The sequence below is a fragment of the Blennius ocellaris genome, assembly GCF_963422515.1.
Source record: "Blennius ocellaris genome assembly, chromosome: 4".
Lineage (NCBI taxonomy): Eukaryota > Metazoa > Chordata > Actinopteri > Blenniiformes > Blenniidae > Blennius > Blennius ocellaris.
In genome coordinates, this window is record NC_137653.1 from 20,407,399 (window position 1) to 20,433,791 (window position 26,393).

General features: G+C 41.8%; 1 protein-coding gene across 1 annotated transcript; it reads right to left on the reverse strand.

Moving 5' to 3' along the window:
* Positions 1 to 1,549: 1,549 nt before the first annotated feature.
* Positions 1,550 to 15,581, reverse strand: LOC308129317 (MAP kinase-activated protein kinase 2-like). Its single transcript, XM_080495229.1, has 10 exons — positions 14,909 to 15,581; positions 10,728 to 10,867; positions 7,801 to 7,865; positions 7,368 to 7,447; positions 7,162 to 7,288; positions 6,908 to 6,983; positions 6,653 to 6,777; positions 4,796 to 4,881; positions 4,631 to 4,711; positions 1,550 to 2,830 (listed from the first exon to the last, which is right to left on the reverse strand). The coding sequence occupies exons 1-10, from the start codon at positions 15,191 to 15,193 to the stop codon at positions 2,675 to 2,677; spliced, it is 1,221 nt and encodes a 406-aa protein (XP_080351355.1). The 5' UTR covers positions 15,194 to 15,581; the 3' UTR covers positions 1,550 to 2,674.
* Positions 15,582 to 26,393: the final 10,812 nt, after the last annotated feature.

Consider the following 26,393-nt stretch of genomic DNA (forward strand, 5'->3'; position numbering starts at 1 on the left):
CACCTTCTCTGACACAAGGCTGTTAAATGTTGTTTTGTTTAAAATGTGTCAGAATGTGTCATCTGTGTCTTTCAGGAATTGTGACTGTAAACATTCAACAAAAATTCCCAAGAAATCTGTGATGCGTTTCCTGACGATGGCTCCACCAGTCGTGGGAAAGATGCAAGAAAAGACAGAAAATATCCCACAGAGATTCGTAAAGCAGAGACGGAGATGTAACGAGAAGCCGACTGAGAACTGTGAGACCATTGTGATGGCAGAAGTATGACATTTTGTAAGTAGTGTCCATTTTGAAATGATTTGTGAAGATAAGTATATTTGGATGACCGGCGGAGACACAAACAGCCGCCGCGCTGCCAGAACTGTGACCCTCTGGAGATAATATAGGCATCATGTGACCTGCCTGTGAGGACTTGAGGCTATTCCTGGATCAGTGATGATTCCTGCTCCAGCAGCTCCGTGTTAATGATAACGCTAATTGTCGAGTGGGACCTTTGACTGCGCACCGGTGAAACAATGAGACAGTCTCTGAGATTTAATTGTTTATTAAAAATGGAGGAAAAGCCTGCTCAGAGGCACCTGTTGACGTCTGCCGCTGACGTCCAGAGAGGGGACAGACGAGGCTTCGGTCACGAGAAGTTTGCGCGACACAGTGGCCAAAGAACAGTTGAAGGTCACATTTCTTCCCACATTCCACCTTAAAGGCCACCATGATCAACCCCCCCCCCCCCCCCCCCCCCCCCCCCCCCGCCGACGGCACCCCGCCCTCCTCCACTTCACACCCAGGCCTCAGGCAGAACGTGTGGGACACTAGTCAGACCGGTCTTACCGATCTCTATCGCGCCGCCTAACTCAGTACAGTCTTTTTGCATTTGTTGCTGTTTTAATTGGGACGTGTTTCACCGGATGAGCTGAAAACATTTCTACATTCAATTTGACAGGAATGACAGGACCTCCGACAGCCTGCTGGGTAATCTGCGAGCTACAGGGAAGTTGAACACTAAGAGATTAAAAAAAAAGAAAATATAAACAATTTCCACACTCATGCGTCATCGATCAGGAAATGAGTGCACCCCGACAATGAATGGATCCAATGTTGAATCTCCGCTGAAGTTTCAGTTACGAGCTCTCTGAAAAATGATGAATGACACATTCCAGGGACTGAAGTGCAGAGCTGAGTAAAGCTGACCTCAGCTTGAGCCTGACCTCTGACCTCTGACCTGGCAACGCCGGTTGGATGCAGGTCTTCTATTTTAATGTCACTGACAAAACTCACCCGGTGTGTGCAAGCTGGTGCCGGAAGAGGATTATCGAGTTTCGTGAAGCAAATCTTGAAAGAAGTGTTTGAGACACAGTTCATGTCAACATCATGCTGGTGATACACCATGACTGACTGAGCCTGTTGAAAACAAAAGGGGAAAAAAAAAAAAAAAAATTCTCATCCATGCCACGCTGTGACGAAATGGTTGCAACATGTAGGAAAAGTCCACTCCAAATGCCGTGAGACTTGTTTTAATGTTTGTTTTTTTCCTCCTAAAAGTCTCTTAAAAGCCCAGTTATGGCCGACCCTGTATTCTTGCAGCATTATGATTTGCTTCCTCTTAACCCACTGTGTGAATGCTACAGCGGGGTCCGTGTGAGCCAAGTGGGGGAAAGGTTCTTACCATATAATCTGAACATAATAATGCTGACCTTTCGCAGGCGAAGTCAGATGGCCGTGTCCCAAGCAGCTGCTACTCATGGCTAACTCACAGAGCCTGAACTACGCAGCGACAAACAACAACGTCTCCACGGGAAAACAACACATTTTCACTTTAGCACTACTTAAAAAAAGTTTAAATGAAGCAGACGTATGAAAAAAGCTCTGTTGTGTTGCTCTGGTCTTATTGTTGAGGGGGAACTTGGAAGGCTCTGTTTACTGGAAGCACTTTTCTCAACCCATATCAACACCCGAGGAATTTCTCAAGCAAAGTGACACAACGCAAACGCACAACTGTTGCCTCACAGCCGCTTGCAAGACGCACCTTGTCTGGAAACCTGGAGCTGCGGCGACACAGTGAAAATGTATTTCACAGTGACCGAGAGTTTCATTGTCTTTGTTTTCAGGTAATAAAAAAAAAAAAAAAAAATCTGCCTGAGCCTGAATCATGAGTCATTACAGAGGTTTCAGTTTATTAAACAAGAGAGCCGGCGTCCGACTTTGCTTTCATCCTGAATAGAAGGCAGCTAAAGAAAGACATTCTTAAGACAACACAGGTGATAATCAGTGTTCTGGTTTCACAGTCTGTCTGATTGTTTTCCCCGTGTGTCTGTGGGATCTGCACACACATATATGCATAGTTGCAAAAAAAGGCAACCTCTTGAAACAGGTATTGAAATACACGATATATCACTACAAATGCTTCACGTCTGCGCTGTGCTTACAAACAGGGGAACTCTACAAAGTACATACAAACATAAAAAGAGTTTACAAACAGAGCAGACGTGTTGGATTCTGTCAGAAAACAGGTGACGACGTGTGTCGATGTGTCCTATAAACGTCCAGCCGTGACGCTGCCGTTCCTAAAATGTCCTTTCAGTTCGGTCTCGTACGAGTCCAAAGCAGCTCGCTAAACTTAAATATAACTTTTTCTTTTCCTTGCCCCGAGCTTCTGTCCAGCCCTGGATTTAAGCCTCACTGGCTCTGGCAGACCGTGGAGCCGCCTTTGCCCCCAGCGGCAGCCTTCTTGCGCCGCTTGTTGAGGAGAGGGTTGCTGGACGTGTCCAGGTCTTTTATCTTCACCTGGTCATAGTCCACGCGCATGGTGGCCAAGGCACTGGTCATCTCCTCCTGCAGGGAGTGAAGAGAGTCACAAAGGGAGAAAATCAGGTTGAGCAGAACGTCAGTGACTTAGCAGTTTCAGAATGAAGCTTCCTTCGTGACACTAAAAAAAAAGATGATTTATAACACTCAACCACGCTTTAATAACCTGAGCGTGGGCGGCACATGTGTAAAGCTGAGAAATGTAAATTTGGCACCAAGTGTTTCCTCACCGCGCTGCCAATTAATGACATGTAGCATCAAAATATGAAGCAAATCTTTTGACAACATATTTGACTTAGCCTTTGTTTCTAAATCATGCATTTAACTGAACTTCCATCAATTGATCAGTTTTTTACCAAAGATTACATAGAAATATATTAAAAATAATATCATTCATCTAATAACTTTTGCACAGGGGAAACATTTAGAAGGTTGAAGGTGTGAGTGTCTGAAGTTGCAGGAAGCAGGAGTTCAATGCCCTATTCGTGTATTTCTCCTTCATTGTAACACATGGCACCTTTGTGCTAAGTTTGTATCCTATTTTCTTTTTTCTTTTCTTTTTTTGTTCAAGAGTGCAATCTGAAATTTTTGCACAACACAGCTCGGCCCGTTGCAGAACCAAACAGAGCTCATTGTGTGCCTATCATTGTAGAGAATGCCCCTTTCAGACCTTATCTCCTCAGACGATTGGTTCATTTCAGCTGCTGTGAAGGAACGTGTCTTTCCACTCATCATTTACAGCCACTGAACGTGTGTGGGGAAATGTCCCATCGTCCACCTCGTTCTATCCAGATAGAAAAGTGGCAGCTCCTTTTATGTTCAGGTTTGAGTGGCTTGATTGTTTAACTGAACTAAATGTGATCACTTATCCCCCCTGGTGGCGGTGCGAGGTACCGCATTGGTTTAATCAATTTCAGTTTTGGGTGTGTGGCTTTTCTCTTCTAGTACACTGCTTTTCTCCCACTGATCAAAAATCATTAGTTACAGGTTGTTTGGTGGTGATAAACTGTAGGTGTGCTGCCATGCAACGTGAACAATAATTATGAAGGGGCAGCAATCGATCCTCAGGATTGGAAGACGACGTGCTCTGATTAATAAACCAGGGGTGTCAAACACATTTTATTCAGGGGCCACATACAGCACAATTTCATCTTGAGTTGGTTGCACAGGTATAATAGTACCATCATAATCTTTGAAATTAAACTTTGATTATGTATTTTGTTGTTGTTGTTGTGGTTCAGAGTATACATGATGAAAATGTCAATATTTAGTTTTTTTTTTTTACAGAACCCAAACAAATACTCCTGAAAATTAATACAATCTTAACATAGAGCCAGTTTTAATGATATTTTCTGGTGCAAAACACAGTGAAGTGTCAAAAAATACTTCTACTAAAGTATTTGGCACAAACTTATTCTGACGGCATGGCTTTGAGGCTCGTTTGATAGCAACGAGGGAGGTTTCTTTCATGGCAGCATCACTGATATCTCAGCTCAGGTCTCAGTATTTTGTTGTGTCTGCTGAAAATTGCTCTTAAGAAATTTGTCTTTAAAAAAAACAACAACGATGTTTTCTTTGGAAGTTTGACCATTTCGTGGGCCGGTTTTGGCCAACAGGCCTTAAGTGTGACAAGTAAGACATCCTATCTCAGCCTGAGCCTCGAATGAATGAATATTGTAAGCGTTCTCATTACATAAGTATTTCGTATTTTCCTCCCACAAAATATCAAAAGCTGGGACACCTGACGAGGCCGAGAGTGAACGCTTCCAATTGACTCTGCAGTACCACAATACGACCAGAGGGGGGCAGTGTTGTCACGCCTCTCACCTTCACGTCTTCCCACATTTCCCTATCTTCAGTCAGGACCCTGGTGGTGTGGAGGGGAGTGGAGGGGACCACCATGGACTGCTGCAGAGAGCACGGATACACACACGCAGGTCAAAAACAGCCAGGGAGCAGTGGAATGAACGTATACTGACAACAGGTACTGACGTTGATCCAGGGGTGGTTCGTGAACTGAGTGATGGTCATTCTCTCGTTCGGGTCCGTCTTCAGGAGCTGGTGGATCAGATCTTTTGCTAAACGTAAATAAACATAATTACATTAACAGCAGCCAGACACACAGACTTGCAACTATGGTGTCTTGTGAAGCTTCTCCGGGTCTCGGGGACAGACTGGCCTACTTAGACAACAAATAGGATTATGTGAGAGGGAGAGAGGGAAGTGAGAGGGTGAGTGAAAAGACAGATTTATGACAGGGAGTCATATACTGTACTGCCATTGCTCGTTCACACGAGGACGCCAGCTGGTTGGTTTTCTGAGATATTTGTTTTACGCAGCATCACCTGCTGTTGGTTTTATTAATGTAAAAGGAAATAAGAGAACATCTTCCCAAAACAGTCCAACATGGAGGAGATATCCATTTAAGGTGAGTGAATAAAGATGATCAGACCCAGAAAGAAAGATAGAAATTGGTTGGAGGAAAAGAGACTAAAACTTCCCAGCATGCAAGAAATCATGGTCGTTAAATTTTAAATGCACAGTGGAACTAATATTAATTTATAATCAAACACCTTCTTTTTCCCTGTTTTAGATAAAAGTAATAAAGTACATGCAACAAGGACCAACTAAAAGCTATAAAAATAGACTATAATAGACTTTATATGAGTCAATAGTTAAAGGATATAAGCTGGAAAGATAAATGCTTCCGTGTAAATCATAATAGCTGATGAACCTCTTCCAGCTTCTCAAAACAGTCAATAATAATAGTTCAGCATTGAGCTTAAAACTGCATCTTGCATGAGGAAGGGATGTGTGGTGGGTTCAGCATCAAACACACCACATGTTTTATCTCAGCCACAAAACTAGACATCAACTTAACTCTGCAGAATCAACATGATGTAATATTTCTTTCTGTGTGTGTGTGTGTGTGTGTGTGTGTGTGTGTGTGTGTGTGTGTGTGTGTGTGTGTGTGTGTGTGTGTGTGTGTGTGTGTGTGTGTGTGTGTGTGTGTGTGTGTGTGTGTGGTAAACCTGTGCATTCAGCGTCAGATGTTAAACAACAGACATCGTACAACATTAAAGATGTTTAACATTTTATATTTTTCAAGCATCTAAAACAGATTTTCATGAAAAGAAAAGAAAAATATTAACATTGAAGAAGTTTTGTTAAACTATTTCATAGGGGGAAATTGTATAGTTTGCATATAACAGCAATCCCTATTGTTACAACCATCTCCAACATTTATATTACGTTGCCATAATCAAACACGCAAATAGTGAAAACATCTCTGTATACAGAGATCAAACTGTACCAGTAACATTTAATGAATAGAGGCTCAATTTGTTTAACTTTTACATCAAATCTATTTGCCGTTTAGTGAATTACACTGATATAATCCACATATTGTAGTTAATTTTCCTTCAATCATTGCGCTGACCTTTTGTTAGAGTTAATATATTTTTGCAGGCCGCCTCTTGTGCCCACGACCTTATGTTGACACCCCCAGTGTCGTGACATTTTTCGGGCGCATATGACTTGTACTGCATGGAAAGTGTGATAAAGTCACTGATCTTGCGATAAATGATTTGTTGTATCACTTCTGAACAGTAAGCCACCATTATCACCACATCCCCAATGAAGTATGGGGGGGGGGGGGGGGGGCATGTACAGTGGTGACGCAGTGAGTCAAGGTTTTTTTTTTTTTATTTCCAGCAGCAGGAAGAAGGCGTGATAAGGGGTAGCTTGCACTCCAATAAGGCAGAAGCAAACTTAGGCTGAAGAGCCTCTATTGGTTTGGCATGTAATTCACCATTTTCACAATGCGTGCCTTGTAAAAAGTGTCCTCACCTTCCTGTGACACCTCTGCCCACTCCGGATTGGGGAATTCATATTGACCCATCCTGATCCTCCTCTTCATCCCTGGAGAAATGGCCTGGCCCGTGTTGGAGTAAAATGGAGGGAAGCCACACAGCCTGAGAAGACAAACATGAGTCACCTACACACACCATGGAGATTAAATACAGAGGGGATTGTTAGGAAAAAAACAACATTTGATGGGAGGTCTCACGTGGCCCTCCACCCAACCACACGACCGGTACTCACAGGATGTACATGATGACGCCCAGCGACCACATGTCACATGACTTGTCATACTTCTCCGGACCCAAAACCTCAGGAGCTTATCGACAAATAAACACACACACGACAATATACAAATGGAGATTAGGAGTGTGCCGCACCAGGAAAAAGAATGACTCAGCAACCGTGGCTTTCTTCCTTTTAAAACATCTGTTAAAGCTCTTGAAGCCTCAGACCTTTTGCTTTAAACGAAGGATCGGTGCGGATAAGTAACCTACCCACGTAGTACGGCGTATAACAGGGGGTCTGAAGAGGGTTGTGTAGTGTAGTCTCCTTAGCAAAGCCAAAGTCTGTCAGTTTGAGGACTGCATTTCTGTCTTTAGTGGTGTACAGCAGGTTCTCTGGCTGCAGAGGAAGTCAGAACAACGTTTGAGTGACGTGGTCACGCGGCTCATGGCGGAGCTCACTGGCTTCATCTGGGTACCTTGATGTCTCTGTGTGCAATGTCGATCTTGTGGAGAAACTCGATGGCGGTGCCGATGTCCCTCATGATCTCAGATGCCTCTGGGAGGAAACACAACAAGACACTCTCTCAAACCAGAAACGATTCCAACGTTGTGTAATTAACAGGTGCAAGATCAGCGGCAGTAAAAAATAATGGCAGTCGAATCAAGTTGACAATAGAAGTTTGGAACAAACCTAACAAATCTCAATAATGTCCTCTTATTGGATTCACTTGGTCACTGCTCAACTTCTTTAAGAGCTTTAAAAAAAAAAAAAAAAAACTTGGAACTCTAAATATCTGCATCCTTCACATTTCCTCAAGTGTCTGACAGAACTCGACACTGGGCTCTAGTGTGTCTGTGTCTGCGTGTCGTCTTCGTTCATGTCGTGGTCCGTCCTCCACCAGTGCTCACCTTTCTCAGTGAAGGCCTGGTCTCCTCTGGCTTGGATCCTGTTGAACAGCTCTGCTCCCTCCATGCTGCACAAACACACGGCGTAGAAGGTCAGACGCGGTGTCATCATTTACCGTGTTTGTATGAGACACAATAGCAACCCATCCAGGCGTGAGTTGCTGCATCCTTCGGATTCTAAGAAGTCCTCATGAAAATCATTTTCCCTCGGAACTACTGAAAGACGGTTTGTAAGAAGGAATGTTTGGCCCCCCCCCAAAAAATTACTTTTTAACATGTACAGTTTACTCACGTATAATACAAACATGCAAAATGGTAGAGATAAGTCACTGATGGAAATCCATTCATTTAAATCTGAATTCCAAAAATGTGTTCTTTCTTTATAAGAAGCTGTGAAGAACAGAAATAATAACAGATTCTTTAATCATTTACAGAGGATGCATTTTTTTTTAGAAATGAAAACAGCGAACATGCATTTTGTGAATTTTAAACATATACAATAATCATGTGAGACAACAAGAATATTACTTGCAGTTTTTGATATAACTGTTCGATTCATTTTTTTTATTTAATGTTATTAAGTGTCCACATGTTCAAAAAGCCACATTGGTCTGGAGACTCACACCTGGAGCCTGAGTGGAGGAAACTAAACCCACACAGTCACATGAGTCCATAATACTAGAAGAATAGCAACAAACAATACTCATCAGGTTGTTACAAAGGAGACAGAAGCTGAACAGACAGACCAACAAAGATGAACTGAGACAAGAGGTCTGGAAGCTGCATGAGCAAAACCGCCACTTTTTAAAAACTTTCCACGAAATCAAATGTACCTCAAGCCGCAAAACACAAATGAGGCCAACACAGCTCACGGTTTGATATATAGGATCATTTTGTAAGATTTTTTTTTTTTTTTTTTTTGATCAGGTGGGTTTTTCTTAGGTTTTTAAAAAAAAAAAAAAAACATGAAATGACATAACAGGAAATGTTAAAATGTGCCGTGAACTAAATAGAAAACCAGAATGTCGGTGAACCACGATAAGAAAAAGATGACGCGCTAAAAATCCCACGGAGAATAAAATGGGTCTTATGTGATCCCTTATATTTTTTGACACCGTCGGTCTTCACTGTGTTTCATACTCCAGTGCGGAGAACGAGGAGAGAGAAGAGAAATCCTCCACTCAGTCAGAGGAACAGAAGCACAGGAAAGCACCTATAGAAATCATGACTCATGATCACACTACGTTCAACAGTGCTGAAACCGGTAAATTATCGTCATGTGGGGGTGGGGGTGGGGGTGGGGGGGGGTGGGGGGGGGCTCCCTGCTCCTCTCTTTCATAACTACATAGCAAGTCGTAATTTCCAATACCAGAAACTTTCCCTCCCGTTCCTCAGAAGAAAAAGGGTTGGTTGCAGAGAGGAGGTGCTTTTGTGTGCAGTGGGTTAAGAGTCTACGTTGTGTGATTCACAGATGAACAGATAGCTGGGAGAGAAATGTGAGCAGGACGGAGGGCTGAATGACTGCCGTCCTCTTTTGACCCTCGTTCACACAGGAAGCAACGGAGAATCTCACTCACACACACACACACACACACACACACACACACACACACACACACACACACACACACACACACACACACACACACACACACACACACACACACACACACACACACACACACACACACACACACACACACACACACACACACACACACGCACAAGGTCACTTCAGATGGTACAACACAAACACCTGCCGTGTCAATAAAGGTGTGGACGTGGAATCTGTCACTCTTTAACATTCTCACAGCCTCAGCATGGTTTCTGTCTTTTTCACAGAATAGTTTTTTTTTTTAGTTTTCTTGAAATGAGAAAAGAGGGCTGTGAAACGTTCAGAGTTCAACACCATGGGTGTGTGTGTGTGTGTGTGTCAGGGCACGAGCACACAGTTTCACACTGTCGTCGGAGTTATTATTATGGACATTCTGTCATGATACATGAAGCTCAGATGGAACTCGTCTTCCGTGTTTGTCTCTGGGGAGCGTCACGTCTGAGGACTGACCTTTAGCTTGTACGAACCTACTGGCACTACTGTGAGGTCATCGCTTCTGCCCGTGTGCAGATTCACTTTGGACATACGTCCTCCCTCCTACAGTCAAACACACGTGTGTCAGTACAATAAGTGACTCTAAACTGTTTGTAGAGATGAATGACCTGTCCAGGTTGGACTCTGTAATTCACCCATGGTGACCCAGGATCACTTCCAATCCCAATGACCCATAAACAAGCTTCTGGATTTTTATTTATATTTTCCAAGAATACGGCGATGTCATAAAAACTCATCTTAAAATCAGGAAATAGAAAGTCAGAGTGAAACTTTCCTCCCATTCTTTTTTTTTTTTTGCAGAAAAAAAATACACGAGGTTCAAAAATGTCTATTAGAAAAAGTATCGGTCTTTCAGTTTGAATTGTCGTCACAGAGAAATGTGGGCATATCTCAAAAGAAAAAAAAATCTGTGAAAACAGGTGTAAGCTACTTTCTTCTGGTGACATTTTGTTCATAAAAGGTTTGTCACAATAGCCAGTTACATAAATCTTTTTTTTTTTTTTTTTTTTTTTTAACTGCTGCTCAGAGCTGTGAATCGAGGGAACGTGTAACGTGTAAGCCTCTCAAGCTGACACCAAAAAGAATGAGTCACCATTATTTGCTCTGTGTGGCGTCTGCTTTTTGAAATGACAAAAGATCGACGCCGTTCTCACCTTCAAAGCAATATTTTATATATTAATGGAGATATTATTAAAACGGAATAGACTACTGGATTTCACCAAATCCGAGAATGTAGAAAGCAAACAGCTGCTTTCCCAGGAAGGCGCCCAGCCGGGGGCGAGTGAAGCGTCTTGGAGAGGTGGTGAAATGTGAGTCCTACCACTCCATGATGATGAGCAGGCACTTCTTCCCGTGATGCACGTTTTCATAGAGGCTCAGAATGCGGACAATGTACGGCCCTCCGGACACGCGCCAGTGGAGCTCCACCTCTCTCCTCGCTTTGGGGCTGTCGTATAGGATCTGGGAGAGACGGGGGGGGGCAAAGGGGATGGAAACTTGATTTACAACAGTTTAGTAATCATTTACTTTGGCGCATCCGTGTTGCACAATTAAAATGCAGCTTGATAAATTTAGTCTTTGAGGTCAAGGTTTGGATCCGGGTGAAAAATCAAGGCGTTAAACACGCGGCTCAAGAGTTTGGAAACTTTTCAGTGGGAATCGAATCCAGTTTCAACTTCTCTATAGTTAGTGTTTACAGCTGTTTTATAATAATGTACATTCAAATCTATTACATTGAAAGTTTCAGTGTCAAAACAGAAAATGTGATGCGGTGTTTAAAAAAACAATGGGTCAACGTGTACGTCCAAAACCAGAGACAACTCTTAGTTTGGGCAAAAACTAATCTATAAATGGTGTTAGTTATATATCATAGTCTTTAAATAGCTTTATCAGCTATGGTTTTCTTCAAATAACTGCTAGTTTATGTTTGAATAACAAATGTTGAACTGAAAGTAGGAACAAAAAAAAAAATCCTTCAACATGTAAGCGGAGTACACACGTGTGATTTTTAAGGCTGCTTGGCCATGTGACACACACACACACACACACACACACACACACACACACACACACACACACACACACACACACACACACACACACACACACACACACACACACACACACACACACACACACACACACACACACGCCACTGACATAGCATACAGTCACTGTTTATTTTGGGATGTGACAGTAATAGGGTGGATCTCCTGGTGTCCACAAGGCCAGTCCGGTCACACTGTGAGCCTGGAGCACAAAACTGAACACACACACACACACACACACACACACACACACACACACACACACACACACACACACACACACACACACACACACACACACACACAGTATGTCCGTGTTGTGCTTCAGGTGTTTTAACACATTGTCAAAATATGAAAGAACAATTTCCACTTTCATGTCGTTTGGAGGCTGAAAAAGACGTTTCTTGGAAACTCTAAATGACAGAAGTGGCGACTCCGAAGCGTAACATTGCGTTTTCGATATTTGAAGCTTAAGAGGAAGTGAAAACTTCAGAGCAGGACACTGACAGAAAGCAGAAGCTGAATGTTTCCGGTGACTTCACTCGTCTGATCTTCTACAACAGGCATACGTTTTTTTTGGGTTTTTTTGGTCTAACCCCAGCAGCTGAACACGTATTGGAGCAAAGCAGCAGGCAGGCTTGTTTCTGCTTTGTCATTTATAGCTTTATGGCTTCAATCAGAGTGGACGGTTTTGTGGGCAGCTTTGCTTAATTTCCTGCAGTGAACCAGAGTTAATTAGACTAATAAAGCAGGACTGTGTGGATAAAGAAAACACAGCAGGAGCCGACGTAGAGACGATCCAGACAACCAGAGTTAATCTTTAGATGGACTTTTGCTAATCTTTGGGTGAACGTCTTACAAGAGACTCACAAACCAATCAACCACATCCTGGCCCTAACGCCAAGTACAACTGTGTCACGAGGAGCTTAACGCACAACGACACACACACACACACACACACACACACACACACACACACACACACACACACACACACACACACACACACACACACACACACACACACACACACACACACACACACACAAAAACACCCCTACGAGATGATACCCATTTCAAAAGCACATTACTTCTGACAACATCCTCATTCAACAAACACACACACTTCAACCGCTGCAATATGTTTACACTCAATTAAATATTAGTTGATATGAGAGTGCTGGTCTACGTCGCTTCATAAAACGGTGGTTTATCTTTACAACCTCCACCAATAAAGTACAGCTCATAAAATCTACAGTAAAGTGTTTCAGAAAGTGGCACACAGCTACAGTAACTGGTCAACATCCAGACATGATGCATTTATGAAGATCTTCATGTTGAACGCTTCAGTCGCATAATAATTTGATTGGGATGACAGTATATGTGACGGTTAGGATGTTTGACTGACTATGCAGAAGCTTTTTGAAAATAATAATATAAACACTCACCAAACACACAAACACATTCATTTGGACACGAGTAAACCGAAGATTTTCTGGGACTTGAGCACACTGTAGTAAAGCTTACAGCAAACCTTGTGATTAAAGTCCAAACAAGGTCCTAAAAGCATAAAGCCTGTCTGGGCTCTAACTGTTAGGAAAATCCCATCAAATGTTTTGAACTCCAACGCTTAATGGGGATAAAAACTTTAAATCTGAAGGTCTTATTCAATCCAGATTGGTTTCGGTTATTACATTGAACAAACACTAACTAGAGTTTTCAGTGATATTCGTAATCAATACCAGAAGCATTCAAGAAGTCCTCTCCACAACAAAGAGCTTTCTCTCTGCTTCTTGGCCCAGAGTCAATGACTGTAACTTAATTACATTGAAGGTATGGCTCCCTTCCAGCTCTGCTATAAAGTAGAATAAACCTATAACCATCCATTAAGTGCAGCGCTCGCAGCAACACTTAATTAAAAACCCAGTGAGCTGCTTAACCCTTATCACCCCGCTACACATCAGCCGATTGATGTTAAGTGATGTAGTTTTACGTTTGCCTTGGGAGAGTTGTAAATACGAAAGTGCACGTTGATGAAGAATCTGTCACACAAATTCATTTCACAAGCAAATCACCACATGTCAGAGAAAGAACTGCGTTGACACACAGAAATAAGAAAAATGTACAATTGTGTATTCTTTTGTGTCTCAAAAGTCCTTCGATAAGATCTTCAGTGAGTGGGGTGAGAAGCTCAATGTGGGGATTTAACTGTGTTTTCTCACTGTTTGTGTCACACTGACCTGATACAGGGTTTCCCAGATGGAAGCTGAAGTCTATCAAGCACCGGGCAACAGTCGAATTACCAACAGAAAAACCCTTCCCACAGAATGAGTCTGAGGCATCGTGTATCCAGCTCACTGTTTCAGTTCTGCTATCGATTCTGGAACCAAAACTCAACTCTGATTGAATTTCCCAAGCTGTCTGAGGATTTCTTTTTGGCTCCATACATATTTTACTTACCAGTCTCGCTGCTGAAATATGTTTCAAGCAGCCATTGTTTTCTACTCTCGCTCGTCACTTTTGGCCTCATACTTTAGTGCGTTTCTATTTTGTACTTTTAGTTCATCTCTGTCTTATCCTTTGTCTCTGTTTCTGTCTCACAGCCCGGGTCTCCAGCCCTGCGTGTGACGCTGCTGCTGCTGCCTGCTTTGACAGCTCAGATCCAGATGGATTATTGTAAGCTTGTAAATCTCTCAGAGTCCGCTGTCCTATAGAGACAGGTGACTGTTATACAGCCTGACAGTCCGTGCGTGTGTGTGAACGTGTGCCCGAAATTTCCTCTTGGCCCGCCAGTAAAGGGGGCCATCATCAAAACCCATTATGAACTGTGTGACGTGACACAAGGCTGGTTGCCCACATGCCCAAATACTTGTGATATATCCGACCCCCCCCACTGAATTTCCAAGAAAGAAAAAAAAAAGAATTGTGATCAGATCCAGACTGTCCACATGTTGGTGTACAGCACATACCAACCCTTTAATGTGAGCAGTAGGCACATGCCAGTTAAGAGGGACCCACTCACTAAAGAAATAAGTAATCATTTCAAAATGACAAGGTTTCTCACAAAGATGTGTGTTTTTTTGTTGTTGTTGTTTTTCATGATTTTTGTCTGCATATGAAGACAACTTTATGAATATTATAGATCCATACAGCCCAAACTTGTCTTACACGTGATAACACAAATACGACATTGTCATTAACATATGAGTACTTCCGGGACAGGATGGCAGCCATTATTCTGAATTGGTCCAGTTTAGACACTGGTAACCATTAGTTATCACTTATGTTACAAGTGATTGTTTTATTACGTAAAAACGGCTCTACTTTGAAATTATCTTGAGAAAAAAAAAAAAGAAATCTGAGGAAAAACTTCCGATAAGTAATGTAATTATATGAATGAACGATGTCCTTCAATAGAGTGAATAACATAATAGGTGTCAGATGAATTGGATACCTTCAGAGCGCACTTCTGTCCAGTCTTCTTACTGAAACACTCGAGGACTTTCCCATTGATCCCCAAGCCCAGGACCTGAGAGGAGATCTTATAATCGTCCGTCACTGCATTGCGCTTTATCTCCAGTTTGGGGTAAGCGGGCATGGGGAAGTGCGTGCTGTCGGTGTCCGCGGCCGGCGGTGCGTCCTGCGCCTTGGGGTTAACGACGGTCGGGGACTCCGTCTCTTCCTCCTCAGCCTTTGGCGCCCGCACAGGTTTTTCCTTTCCGTTTCCATTTTGTAGCATGTTCACAGCGTCTCGTTGAATCTCAGGGTTGAGTACCCGCGAGGAACCAGAATACTGCGGTGACTCCTGCGCGCTCTGCCCGCCGGTAAGTGCGCAAAGCGGAGAGGTTCAGGACCACCTGACGCGCCCGCTCGTCCGGGACGCCAACACAGTAACCTCACTAAGATTGGCTTCAAACACCAACTGTGGTCATCAAATATAGTGCTTAAAGTGATCAATCAACTTTACCGGTCATCTGGAGGGAGAGGTAAATCATCCAGGACGTCAGAGTGAAAGGAAACAAAATGAAATTACAGAGACACAGACGGCGGGGCTGACAGTAATCTTGCCTCTGGAGATCTCGGTTTCCCGGCGATCTTAAGTCCCGCTGCTCTATTCACATGGCCAGTCGCTGTCACTGTTTGTTTAAGCACCACCCATCCTCTGTAAAGTCATATTTCTCAACTGGCTGGAGCTGCAGCCTTAAAGGAGCAGGACGGGTGGAGCTCAGAGCTTATAGTGTGTAGACGCTGAGGAGGACAAGTGACCCCACCAGGACCACGGTGATGAGCCAAGGAGGTTCCTTCCTGTTTTGCTCCTTTCACAGCGGAATCTATCTATGTGGATTTTTTCAAAGATATGAATGACTTGATAACTGTTAAATTCTAATATTGTGGGAAAAACTATTAATTAAAGCCGGGGTGGGTAACATAAGAACCAAAACTGGTCCCCAAGAGGCTGCAGTAAGTAAACATAATTTCATTATAAGCTGCAGACCCAAACACACCTGAGATATCAATAATAATCCCATGAAAGATATCTGCCTTGTTGTCATCAAACTCGCCTCAAAGCCATACCGTCACAGTGAGTTTGGAAAAACATGCAAAATGCAACAGTAGTAGATTTCTTTAAAAACAAAAACATTATTACATATACATGTGTGTGTGTGTGTGTGTGTGTGTGTGTGTGTGTGTGTGTGTGTGTGTGTGTGTGTGTGTGTGTGTGTGTGTGTGTGTGTGTGTGTGTGTGTGTGTGTGTGTGTGTGTGTGTGTGTGTTGTGTGAGTTATCCAGTGCACAGGGCAACTCCCCATTTGATCCAGTGTCTCTGGATTTGCAGGCAGCGCCATTGAAGCAGCCGGCGGTAGACACAGTCCCGACAAGAGCACACACACACACATTTGAATTCATGACATCACCAAGAAAGGTGAATGGTTTGTATTTTTCCAGCCCCGCTCTGGGCTAAGTGTTTCTTAGCAGTCTGACATGCCGGTACAAGGTGTTGGCTTCATGCTGCCGGTGGAAAATACAGGGCTGCGCTTTGAGACGCTTCGTGAAACGTGACACTAACCGGAGTCTATTTTGGGTAAGTAATAAAACCACCAAAAGAGATGCACACAAACACTCGAGCAAACACCCCCATTCCTTAGTCACAACATTTGCAGAGAGCAAAGTCTGAGCAGCATTTACCCACAATATGAGTTAATTCAACCTGCTTTTGCCCATAGACTTGCAAATGGATGAACACTGAGTAATCTGTAATGTAGGTGACCCTGTCAACTCTCCAGGAGAGTGTCTGCACTGACCAGTGAGGGTCTTGTAGACTGTGCAGGTTTGTGGTTGACAACCAGCCAGACGATGGCCATTTGTGTATGAAGCACCTTGGGCCTGGACTCGGTCAGCTGACCTGCCTTGTTATCCCAGCGAGCCCCCTCCAGGAATAGACCTTGGATGTAACAGCCAGCGGTCGGTATTTCTCTTATCTCTGACATTGACTCTATAATTACCTGAGAGGGAGAAGCAATAGGAATGTTTCAAAGCCATCCAAGAGATAGATTCACACGTATGTGAAGGATTCTTCTCAATCCGTTGCATTATGCTTAAGAAAATATGATATATGATCAGAGCTTGGCTGGAAGAAATAGATTGCAAACTATCAGACCTCAAAGTCAAACCCGGCGATATCGATTGAGATTCAGGAGGGACAAGCGTAATTCTGGAGGGTTCCTGCCAGAGAGGCCTGTGGGAAATAGAAGCCACTAATCCAGAAAACAGGTGGAATGCCATTGGCGATCCATTTCTTACGGAAATTGATCCTCGGGATTCTAGAGGACTTCGGAGGTGAGTAAGTCTGGAAAAAAGAGAAGCAAAAGTAGAGTTCCAACTGAACATTGAACACACAGGATTCACTGTTCATCTGGTTAGATTAGTAATTATAGAATAAGAAACGTGTGGTCGTAGTTAAAAATATAGAAAATTACTTCTGAGTAATATTAGCTTTTGGTCATTTCAGTGCATTAAAGACATGTTACCAGGAAATTATGCCAAAAAGTAGTGTAATAGTGTGTCTCGCCTCGGCTTCCCACATACCAGACGACACGGTTAAATGGGCTGCAGGACATGAGCTTCAGTTCAGAAGATGTCACCAGTAAACTTTGTAATATAAATACAAACAAAAGACTTTTGAAATATACAGAGAGGAAGAAATGCATTGCCACCAGGAGGAGAAGTAGGATCAACGTACATGTGCATGTGTGTGTGTGTTGTAAGTTTGGTCCGTGTTGATATGGTCGTTTGAAATGTGGGAGGTTCTTTTTTGTTGATGTTTTGTTCTTTCTATACTAGTGTGGAATGTACTTTTTGTTGCTCTGAGTTTGGGGGTGGGCGCTCATAAGCTTCTTGCTTCAGCCCACTCCTTTTAAGCAGAATGTGTACTGCTCAAATAAACAAATAAACTAAACTATATAAACTAAAGGGCTTTAACAATGTCACCGAGATTCTGAGAAGTGACCATTGGCAAACTGAAATTCAAAATATGAATTATTATTATTATTTTAGAATAGCAGAAAGAACAGAAAGAAATATTTGTTTACTGAGAACTTATACAAGCTTTTTAACAAACTTATACTAGTGGAAATTTAAGGAGTGTCTCAGAACTTCTTGGAAATAGTCTCATATCAGAGTAAATATTGTAAAACATTATTTCTCGCTGACAGTTTTACGTTTGAAAGATATTTTAAATGATAATGTGTCAAGGTTGTAGTGTATTTGATTATGGATATTTCCACACTATAATTGTAAATGTAAGCTCTCAATCAATATAGAGTGTTGCCTGCTTTTCATAGTATACTCTTCTGTGTAATTTATTAATAAGCCTATAATGTGATGTTGCTCAGTTAACACACATCATCATACATCCACTGAATTGTGAGTCACCACTTCTGTGTGTCCTGAATTATGCAAATGAAAAACATCTTGTATATTTATTGTTTCCGTGTTTTTTTCACCTCGTGATCTATGTTTTGTGTTTTATATCCGCCGGTAGATGAGTACACATGACGGTCAGTCAGAACAGCGGGACAATGAAAGTCCTCCAGCACACCAAGTCGACAACGTGTGTCCCACTCGTCTGTTACATGCCCCGTCAGAGGCTCAATTATCATCTTGAAAACATTTTGAAGAACGGACAAGAGGAAATCTGTTGCTGAGAAGCCCTGTGAGCCACTGACAGAGGTCCTTGTTCACCTTACAACAATTTCCATGGAACGGACAGCGAAGAAAGATCCTGATACTATAAAAGGGAAATGCTTTTAGCTTGAAGTGGTTTGTGGAGCACGTTTACGTGTCCTTTGCTGGTCTGATACTTTCAAGTCCCTCCAGAGAAGGTCTCCAGCTGGGTGCCAGGTGACGGTTGTGAAAAAAGACCCTTTGACCTTTCTCCATGACAGCGTGCATCATGGTCTCAGCCCCAGGGGCCCAGAAACACACAAACAGGTCCTGGAAGAAAGAAAATATATATATAAAGAGGGCTCTGCCATTAGGCTTAAAAGGTTTTAATTTAAGTGATAAAATCTTAATCTGTACTGATGGAGTGAGTCGCAGAGGGAATAGTTTCACTGCTGGAAAAAGCACGGCTCCCTGCAGCAAACACTGTATTTAACAAACGTTAAAGGTTCCCAATTCAAAATCAGACCAAAACTCAACACAGGATTCTTAACTTACATAATTGCAAATGAAGAAATAAACAAAGCCACAGTGGTATATAGATAAAGATCACTACAAAATGAAGAGCTGGACAATGATTAAACATTTTCCCTAATAACTACATATAAATGTTGTAAATTTTCTTTCTTTTGTTTTTTTTAGTCCCACTGGTAAACTGTCCTACTGATTGGTCAAAACTCGAGGGAATAATTAGCACCCTGGTGTCCATCCTAAACAAGGCAAATGAAAATGCCCTTGCTGAACCAAAATGGAAGTTACTGCAGTGTGTTAGAAATAGGCAATGAGAACTCCCAACATCCCTCAGGAACTAACCCGGCCTGGTCCCCAGGAGATGGTGCTCATTTTTCTTGTAGAACTGCATCACATCAGTAAAGTTGTACAGGTCTGCAGAAGGCTCAGTGCAAGGGGCGGGGGGTGGACAAAGATCAGGGGAGAGGAAGAGGAAGAGGAAGAGGAGGACTCCTTGAAGACCACAGAAATCTGGCATCAGGAGAAAGTTGTTGTTTTTTTTTAAACATGCTATTTTTAAAAAAACAACTGCATTTACAATCAGCCACCTTTATTGCTTTGGACACAAAAAAACAAAAAAAAACAACAGTATTTCCATTTGACACAGTTACAGATATACTGTAAGTACAGCTTTGTATCGCAGCAGAAAGAACATTTTTACATGAACATCGGGACAAAATACAAATTGGGCCTTGACCTGATGCCCTGTGAAACAACGTCCCGGCTGAGCTGAGATAAAGGTCCTGCAGACCTTGAGCAAGGATGTCAGTCCTCTCTGTCCCACTGGCCTGACAGGGCTTCCCTGCAGCCAAATATACACACAAATATAACTTGCGACGGAGTTTTAAATGTACACATAAAGAACAACAGTGGCCAAGATGCCAGGAAACCACAGCGATCACTGATACATTGGGTCGACATCGAACAGTACAAACGGCCGCCATCGATGTCCTGCTCTGTCTTTTCTGCCACTGTCACTTTAAGTCTGTAAAAAAAATAAAATAAAAGATTATTGTATATGTAGGATTTTAGACACAACATTAGAGATAAAGCTCTCATCTGGTTTCACCTTGATTTCCGCAGATTTGGGTTTCCTCCAGTGGAGCTGGAGTGACGCAAGATCTCAAGTCTCAATTTCTTTGAGCTTCTGTTTCATCTGGGCTTTGCTGATGATGCTGATGATGAGCTGGTTCTGGACGCTCCTCAGCCAATTGGCCCAACAACTGCTCTTCCACTGAACACACACAGAATGCAGTTGCATAAACACAGACACTATGATTGAGTAAGTAAGCACGGTTACACTTTGGCAGCCTGAAATTATTCTGAATATAGTTGTTTTCTGTCTGGTACACAGCCACAGCCAGATCCTCCAGAAACACTTTAGTTGACATTCACCAGCATTTAACGAAAACACGTGACGGAGAACCACATCCATTTAAATAGCACCACTCAGACTGAAGGTAACTCTCTGAGCAGTATTATTAAGTCAAACTAGAGACATCTTTCAGGCAGTCACGAGAGCAAGATATGAGAAGAAACTAAAAGTGGAGGATACACAAATATACAAGGAAGTTACAAAGAAAGCAGTTTTACACCAGGATTACCTGAGTGAAGGTCATGAGGGTGACTTTGATAGAACACATGGAGAGCAGTGGTCTTAATGTACATTCTGAAACCTTCATGTCGGAAGAACTGTGGCAACAAGTTCAACATTGTAAAACAGTCCTGAGGACTATATCGACATAGACCTGCAGTGAAAGAAATGTGTTTGTACCGGATGTGCGTACTCACCTGCTGTAATAAGACAGGCTCTCAAGCAGGGCCAAGCTCCTCTCCTACATTCTCCAGCAGACGGCCCCTCACTAAATCTAACTGCATTCTCAAGACTGCGAGGGAAATCTCCCTCACTGGGCTTCATATCCTCCAATCCATTGTGTCGCTCCTGAGAAGAAACAGGAAACAATTATGACTAGTGAACCATGAAGTGTGTTTACAGTCCAATTACTTACAAGATACAAAGCATTTTCTTGTTCCAGGTATATTTGTAAACTACACATGTGATGTGACGGGACATAATCAAATCTCATTTATAATTATTTTTTTTTTGTCTTGCCTCACTGACACCGTCTGCAGGGATGGCAGGACAAGGATGCAGAGGAAAACAACCCCGCCATGTTTTGTGATCCAGGCGTTTGCTTGTGACTGAGCATCAATAAAGAGTTCCCACCACAGAGAGTACAGTCGGTTCTACAGCAGTGTACGACAACTAACATTTTCTTATAAGTAGATTTCAGCACAGTTGAGTGAACTTAACTTATTAACCACGTAGATCAAATGTTGCTTCCTTCCATCAAACTGCATCTTCTGCTCGTCCAACTAAAAGCTGGACAGGATAAATACCAAGCAGCAGAAACATATTTTTCTAATAATATTATTGCTTACAAACCATTATGACACAGCAGGGTCTTTGGTCTCAGACATAGACACACTTGCGATGGTACATTTTTGTAATTGTATTATATCTTCCTGCTGATTTAATACCATATCATGACTTCTTAGTTGTTGTTTGGAAAATAAAGCAATAATCTCATAAACCCCATATTTTATTCTCAATTGAGCAACATTTCAGATTTGCTATGTATTGCTGGCATCATCTTCTGGACAGCTAATGTGTTGTTGTTGTTGCTGTCGTCATCATAGATGTTGTTGTTGTTGTTGTAGAAAGAAAGAACACGCGTGTATGTATCCCAAGCTTGTATTTTCCAATCATTGCAATGTGATTTTAAGTTGAATTGTTTATATTTACATAATATGTTCAAGCTACGGGCCTATCCAGCCTTCATACTGCACTAGGCTGTCTCCCTAACTGTCTCTGCCGCCCTAGTTTCCTATTCCCAGCTTTGACTCTTGTTTTCCTCCTGAGGATCAGTCATGATGTCTTATGCAATCTTATCTCTCTTTCGTACCTTATCTGCTTAGATAAGGTGAGCCTCACACAGCTGAAACTTTCTGTTCACTTCAGCCATCTTAACCAGATGCTACCTGGCCTGCAATGTGGCCATGAGACTCTCAAATCCAGCTCATTTTTTCTTTTTTGGGTTTGAGCTCAAAACCTCCTGGTCGTCCTGAAGACTTTACCGCACAAATATTTACACTTTCAATGTCCATGGCTCTCCTGTTTGCAAAACATGTAAGTGCAGCTGCATCCTTACATGCGCATAAGCAAAGAGCTGAGTCAAGAGAAGGTTTGAGTTTTGACTCTTTCAGGTTTCACGGCCTTGGACACAAGGCGATGTGCCTGCATCGCTCTCGCCCACTGGCAAGTTGCAGAGGCACGGCCTTTGGAAACCTTGGCGATGGATGCTGGTTGAAATTCTTTTGTATCTCCGTCGTACTGCACTAAGTAGATAACACTATCTGGAATGTGATTCTGCAATATTTGTGCGAGAAATAGATGCTTTTGATACATCTTCATCACACGCCAGGCCCAAAATAAATTCAGTGCCAAGAATGAAATAGAACAACAATAGTGACGTGGTAAGAACAACACGACGATTGTTCGCAACAAAGACAGGCGGTAAATCAACCAGAGATATATCCTACCTCAGTATATTTAAAGAGAGTCTCTCGAAACGTGTCGGCATCTTGTAGCAGACCCCTTCCAGGCTCCCAGTGGTCATTAACACCGGTAACCAGGGACTTTCTTGGCTTGGATGCCCATCATAACGCCTCCTGCTTCACACCCTGAGGAGGCCGCTGCAGGGCACATGCTCATGTACGAAGACATCAGTGACCTCACTGATATCATTCTTTGTGAGAGACTTGAGGTGGCGAGAGCAGCATCCAGGGCCGGCGAAGCTTCCTCTCAGTCTCTCTGCAAAAAGTAAAATCCAGGCAAGACATCATTTCTTAAATGAAGTGAAAAATTACTTGTTTTTAACTAATAAGTCATTTTTGCTTAAAACAAAATTGTCCGCCAAGATTATTATTCGAGTTTTAAGATGATTATTACTTTATTTTCTTATTAGCTAGAATGGTCATAGCGTTGACTATTAAAAACTAGTTATAAGTACTGTTTGGCTTAAAACAAGCATTTTTCTCATTTTAAGATGACTGACCAGCAATCAAAGGATCTGACTTAGCATTTCATAAGCCCAATCTTCTTATTTTAAGATTTGAAAATAATCACACATGAAAATAATACTTGTTTTGAGTCCAAAAATGCTATTTTCAAGATCACGCTGGGTCATAAGGGGCTAGAATTATTTTCTTATTTTTTGAAAATCTTGTCAAGTAAAATTTTCTTGCTCTGTTTGCAGATAATTTTGCATATTTTAAGTATTCATTTTCTTGTTTTAGTATATTTTTTTCTTATTTTTTTCAGAGGAATTTTTGCAGTGTCTCTCTGGGTATCTGATTCAACGTCTCCTGCAAACCGAGCTTTTTCCTGAAGCTTTAGCTTCTTCTTATTATTATTATTCTTCTTACACTGACTTACAGGTTTAACCTGAGTCCTGGATCTTTCTGAAACGCAACATATTCACCACTACACAGAAATCATAGACAGAAGCACAAAACATTTCTTGTGTTGAATTTTAAGGTAAGTTTAATAAACTCAAGTCCAGGAAAGCCAATCTTAAAAGGAGTTTACGAAAAATAAAAACCTTATTCCAAATAAACTAAACTTTAGTGCTTCATAAGATTTGCAAGTTGAAACAACTACAGTGATCAGTTTATGAAACTCAATGATTCTAATGCACCAAATTAAAATCACAAATTAGGCTGAGATCAATTTGCAAGTTGAAAAAAAAAAAACATCCCCATAACGTCATGTAATTAACAAATCTATCCAAACACAGAAGTTTAGAAAACAAAAGTTATTTAATCAAGACGGCAAATTGGCACAACAGACACTCCTGCAGCTCGTCCTGCATCTCCCAGAAGAGGGCAGCATAGACCCACGAGACACTATGACGATACCAGGCAGACGTTCTTCAGTGTGTCTCAACTGTTTTTCTATATCACACTCATGTGTAGCTCTCCCACGTGTTGATGCATCCCGCAAAGACGTTTTTAAAGGGGGAGAAGAAGATGCTCTGCGTCATGACAATGTCATCATCATCATCATCATTATCAAGCAACTGGGAACTTCTTTTCTCCTTGTATGGCAACACAGCAAAGTCCACTGTCAGCCACGGAAGCAGCACCCTCTTATCTGTTGACAATAACAAAAAGTGCCACTGAGCCTGTTCCCGACTGATAATTCTCCATTCTTTAAAAACCCAATAAGTTTTGTGTAACTTTGTATTTAGGAAATGGTTTCTTCCCAGAGGCTATATGCCCATCTTGACTGGCATATAGCAGACAGATGTTCTCTGGTACTGAATGTTAGGGCCATAGTCTCGCACTCCTGCAGTTGCTGACACGGCCATCCTTAGCGTCAACAAATAAAGTTAAACGTCAACTTGATATGAGAATAAGGCACAAAGATTTGACTATGACACTTCCTTAACTTCCAAGCAAAGTGATTCAGCCGTCCAATTGGGTTAAGCCTTCCTTTTTATTTTGACGAGGGACATTTTCCATTTTCCATTGTCCATTTTGACAATGGACAATGGAAGTGGCAGGATGTGTTGGATCGTACCTATTTCTTTAACATTATTTCAAGCAAAACACATTGAATGAAGATCAATGTGATGCACAGCCAAACAGTGGAACCTGTAAAAAATGTGAATATGTAATTGTATTGTCAAATAAACCTAAAACATTTTTTTTTTATGTCAAAGTTGCATAGCTCCAAGTGTTTCTGATATTCAGCAGCATAGGCCTTGAGAGGTACGAATGCTTGTACCAGAAAGTTCTACCTCAGATCACAAATTCACTGTCTCAAGCAACTCCACATCCTATGTAGTACCCTTGGGTAGACTTGGACTTGTTCTATTTTTGTGATGCACTTGGCACGTCAAAACAAATAAACACACACAATGAACCAAGACAAGCAGATAATTGCTCAATTTCTGCAACACAAACTGGTCTGGAAAAGAGCAACAGCAATCACATAAATGTGTCTCTTCTCATTGTTAACAACATCATTGATTGATTCATAAGCTCAATATAAGAGTTTATCCTGAATGCTGCATGAAGTCGTTGCAGATTTTGTTTGCCTTATCAAGCGGTGGTATATCATGTGAGGCCAACAAAAACCCTGATCAAACAGGTGAACAATAGATGTTTCTAAAGTTTCCAGAGTGCTGTAATGAACTCCGGTCTGGTCGAGGACCAAGTCCACCACAAACACAGGACTCTTCTTTGGCTTTAACGAGGGATAATGGAGCCACACTACTGACACAATACTGAACACTACTGTAAGCGCAGCAGGATTTGTAAATGTCAGGTGGAATGTGGAGGAGACAAGGAAATTGGCTGAGGTGTAATTCTATCTTTCTGGTTGGAGCTGATGATAAGGTCATTCATTACCCCAGACCAGGTCCCGAGGACCAGCAGGCAGCAGGTTGGAGGAATGATGCCGGTCAATGCGACCACAAATATCCTCCTAAGAAATTAATTCATCTGCAGAAGAAGCAAACGATTTACTGGTTCTCCATTCATACGAAATCCCAGTTTTTCTGTGTATTGACAGGAAAAAAATTTTTTTATGAAAGTGAAATATACCTAATCCAACATTTCACATTTTTCATGAATGGCAATTAAATATGACTTAATTGAATTGAATTTTAAATGTGTAAATACAGAATTTAAGTGCATTCAACGTCTGGTTCATGTGTTAAGAGTTTCCTTGAAATTAGGTTTAGAAGTGATGAGAGCTATTTTATATAGCTGCATACATATCTGTATAAAAACAAATATTCATGTTTCTGATTTTTGGATTGCATTAGTTTAGACTTTTTATCAGCACTCTTTGATCATTTATTGGACACGCTTATTTTGACGGAATTTACAGAATGTTTTTTTTTTTTTAAACAAAAGCAGCTTTATTCTTCTCATAAGTGGAGTGGGGAACTGGAACACACCCTGTAAATCAAACCGGTGTTAAAATTCTCAAGATGAATGTCACCAGCTGATACTGAACTTAATAAGGAATCAGATTCAGATTCAGATTCAGATTCAGATTCAGAAAACTTTATTGGTCCCAAAGGGCAATTCATTTGTAACCAATCTTAAGCAGAACATTGCACAAACACATCACAA

What these genes read in the sequence shown, in the direction of transcription:
- LOC308129317 (XM_080495229.1), bottom strand. Translation starts at nt 15,193, where the DNA reads ATGCTACAAAATGGAAACGGAAAGGAAAAACCTGTGCGGGCGCCAAAG. An exon ending in CCAGGCCTTCACTGAGAAAG is followed by an intron (nt 7,448 to 7,800) that starts GTGAGCACTGGT and finishes GTTTCCTCCCAG; the next exon opens with AGGCATCTGAGATCATGAGG. An exon ending in GGCGTCATCATGTACATCCT is followed by an intron (nt 6,778 to 6,907) that starts GTGAGTACCGGT and finishes TTGTCTTCTCAG; the next exon opens with GCTGTGTGGCTTCCCTCCAT.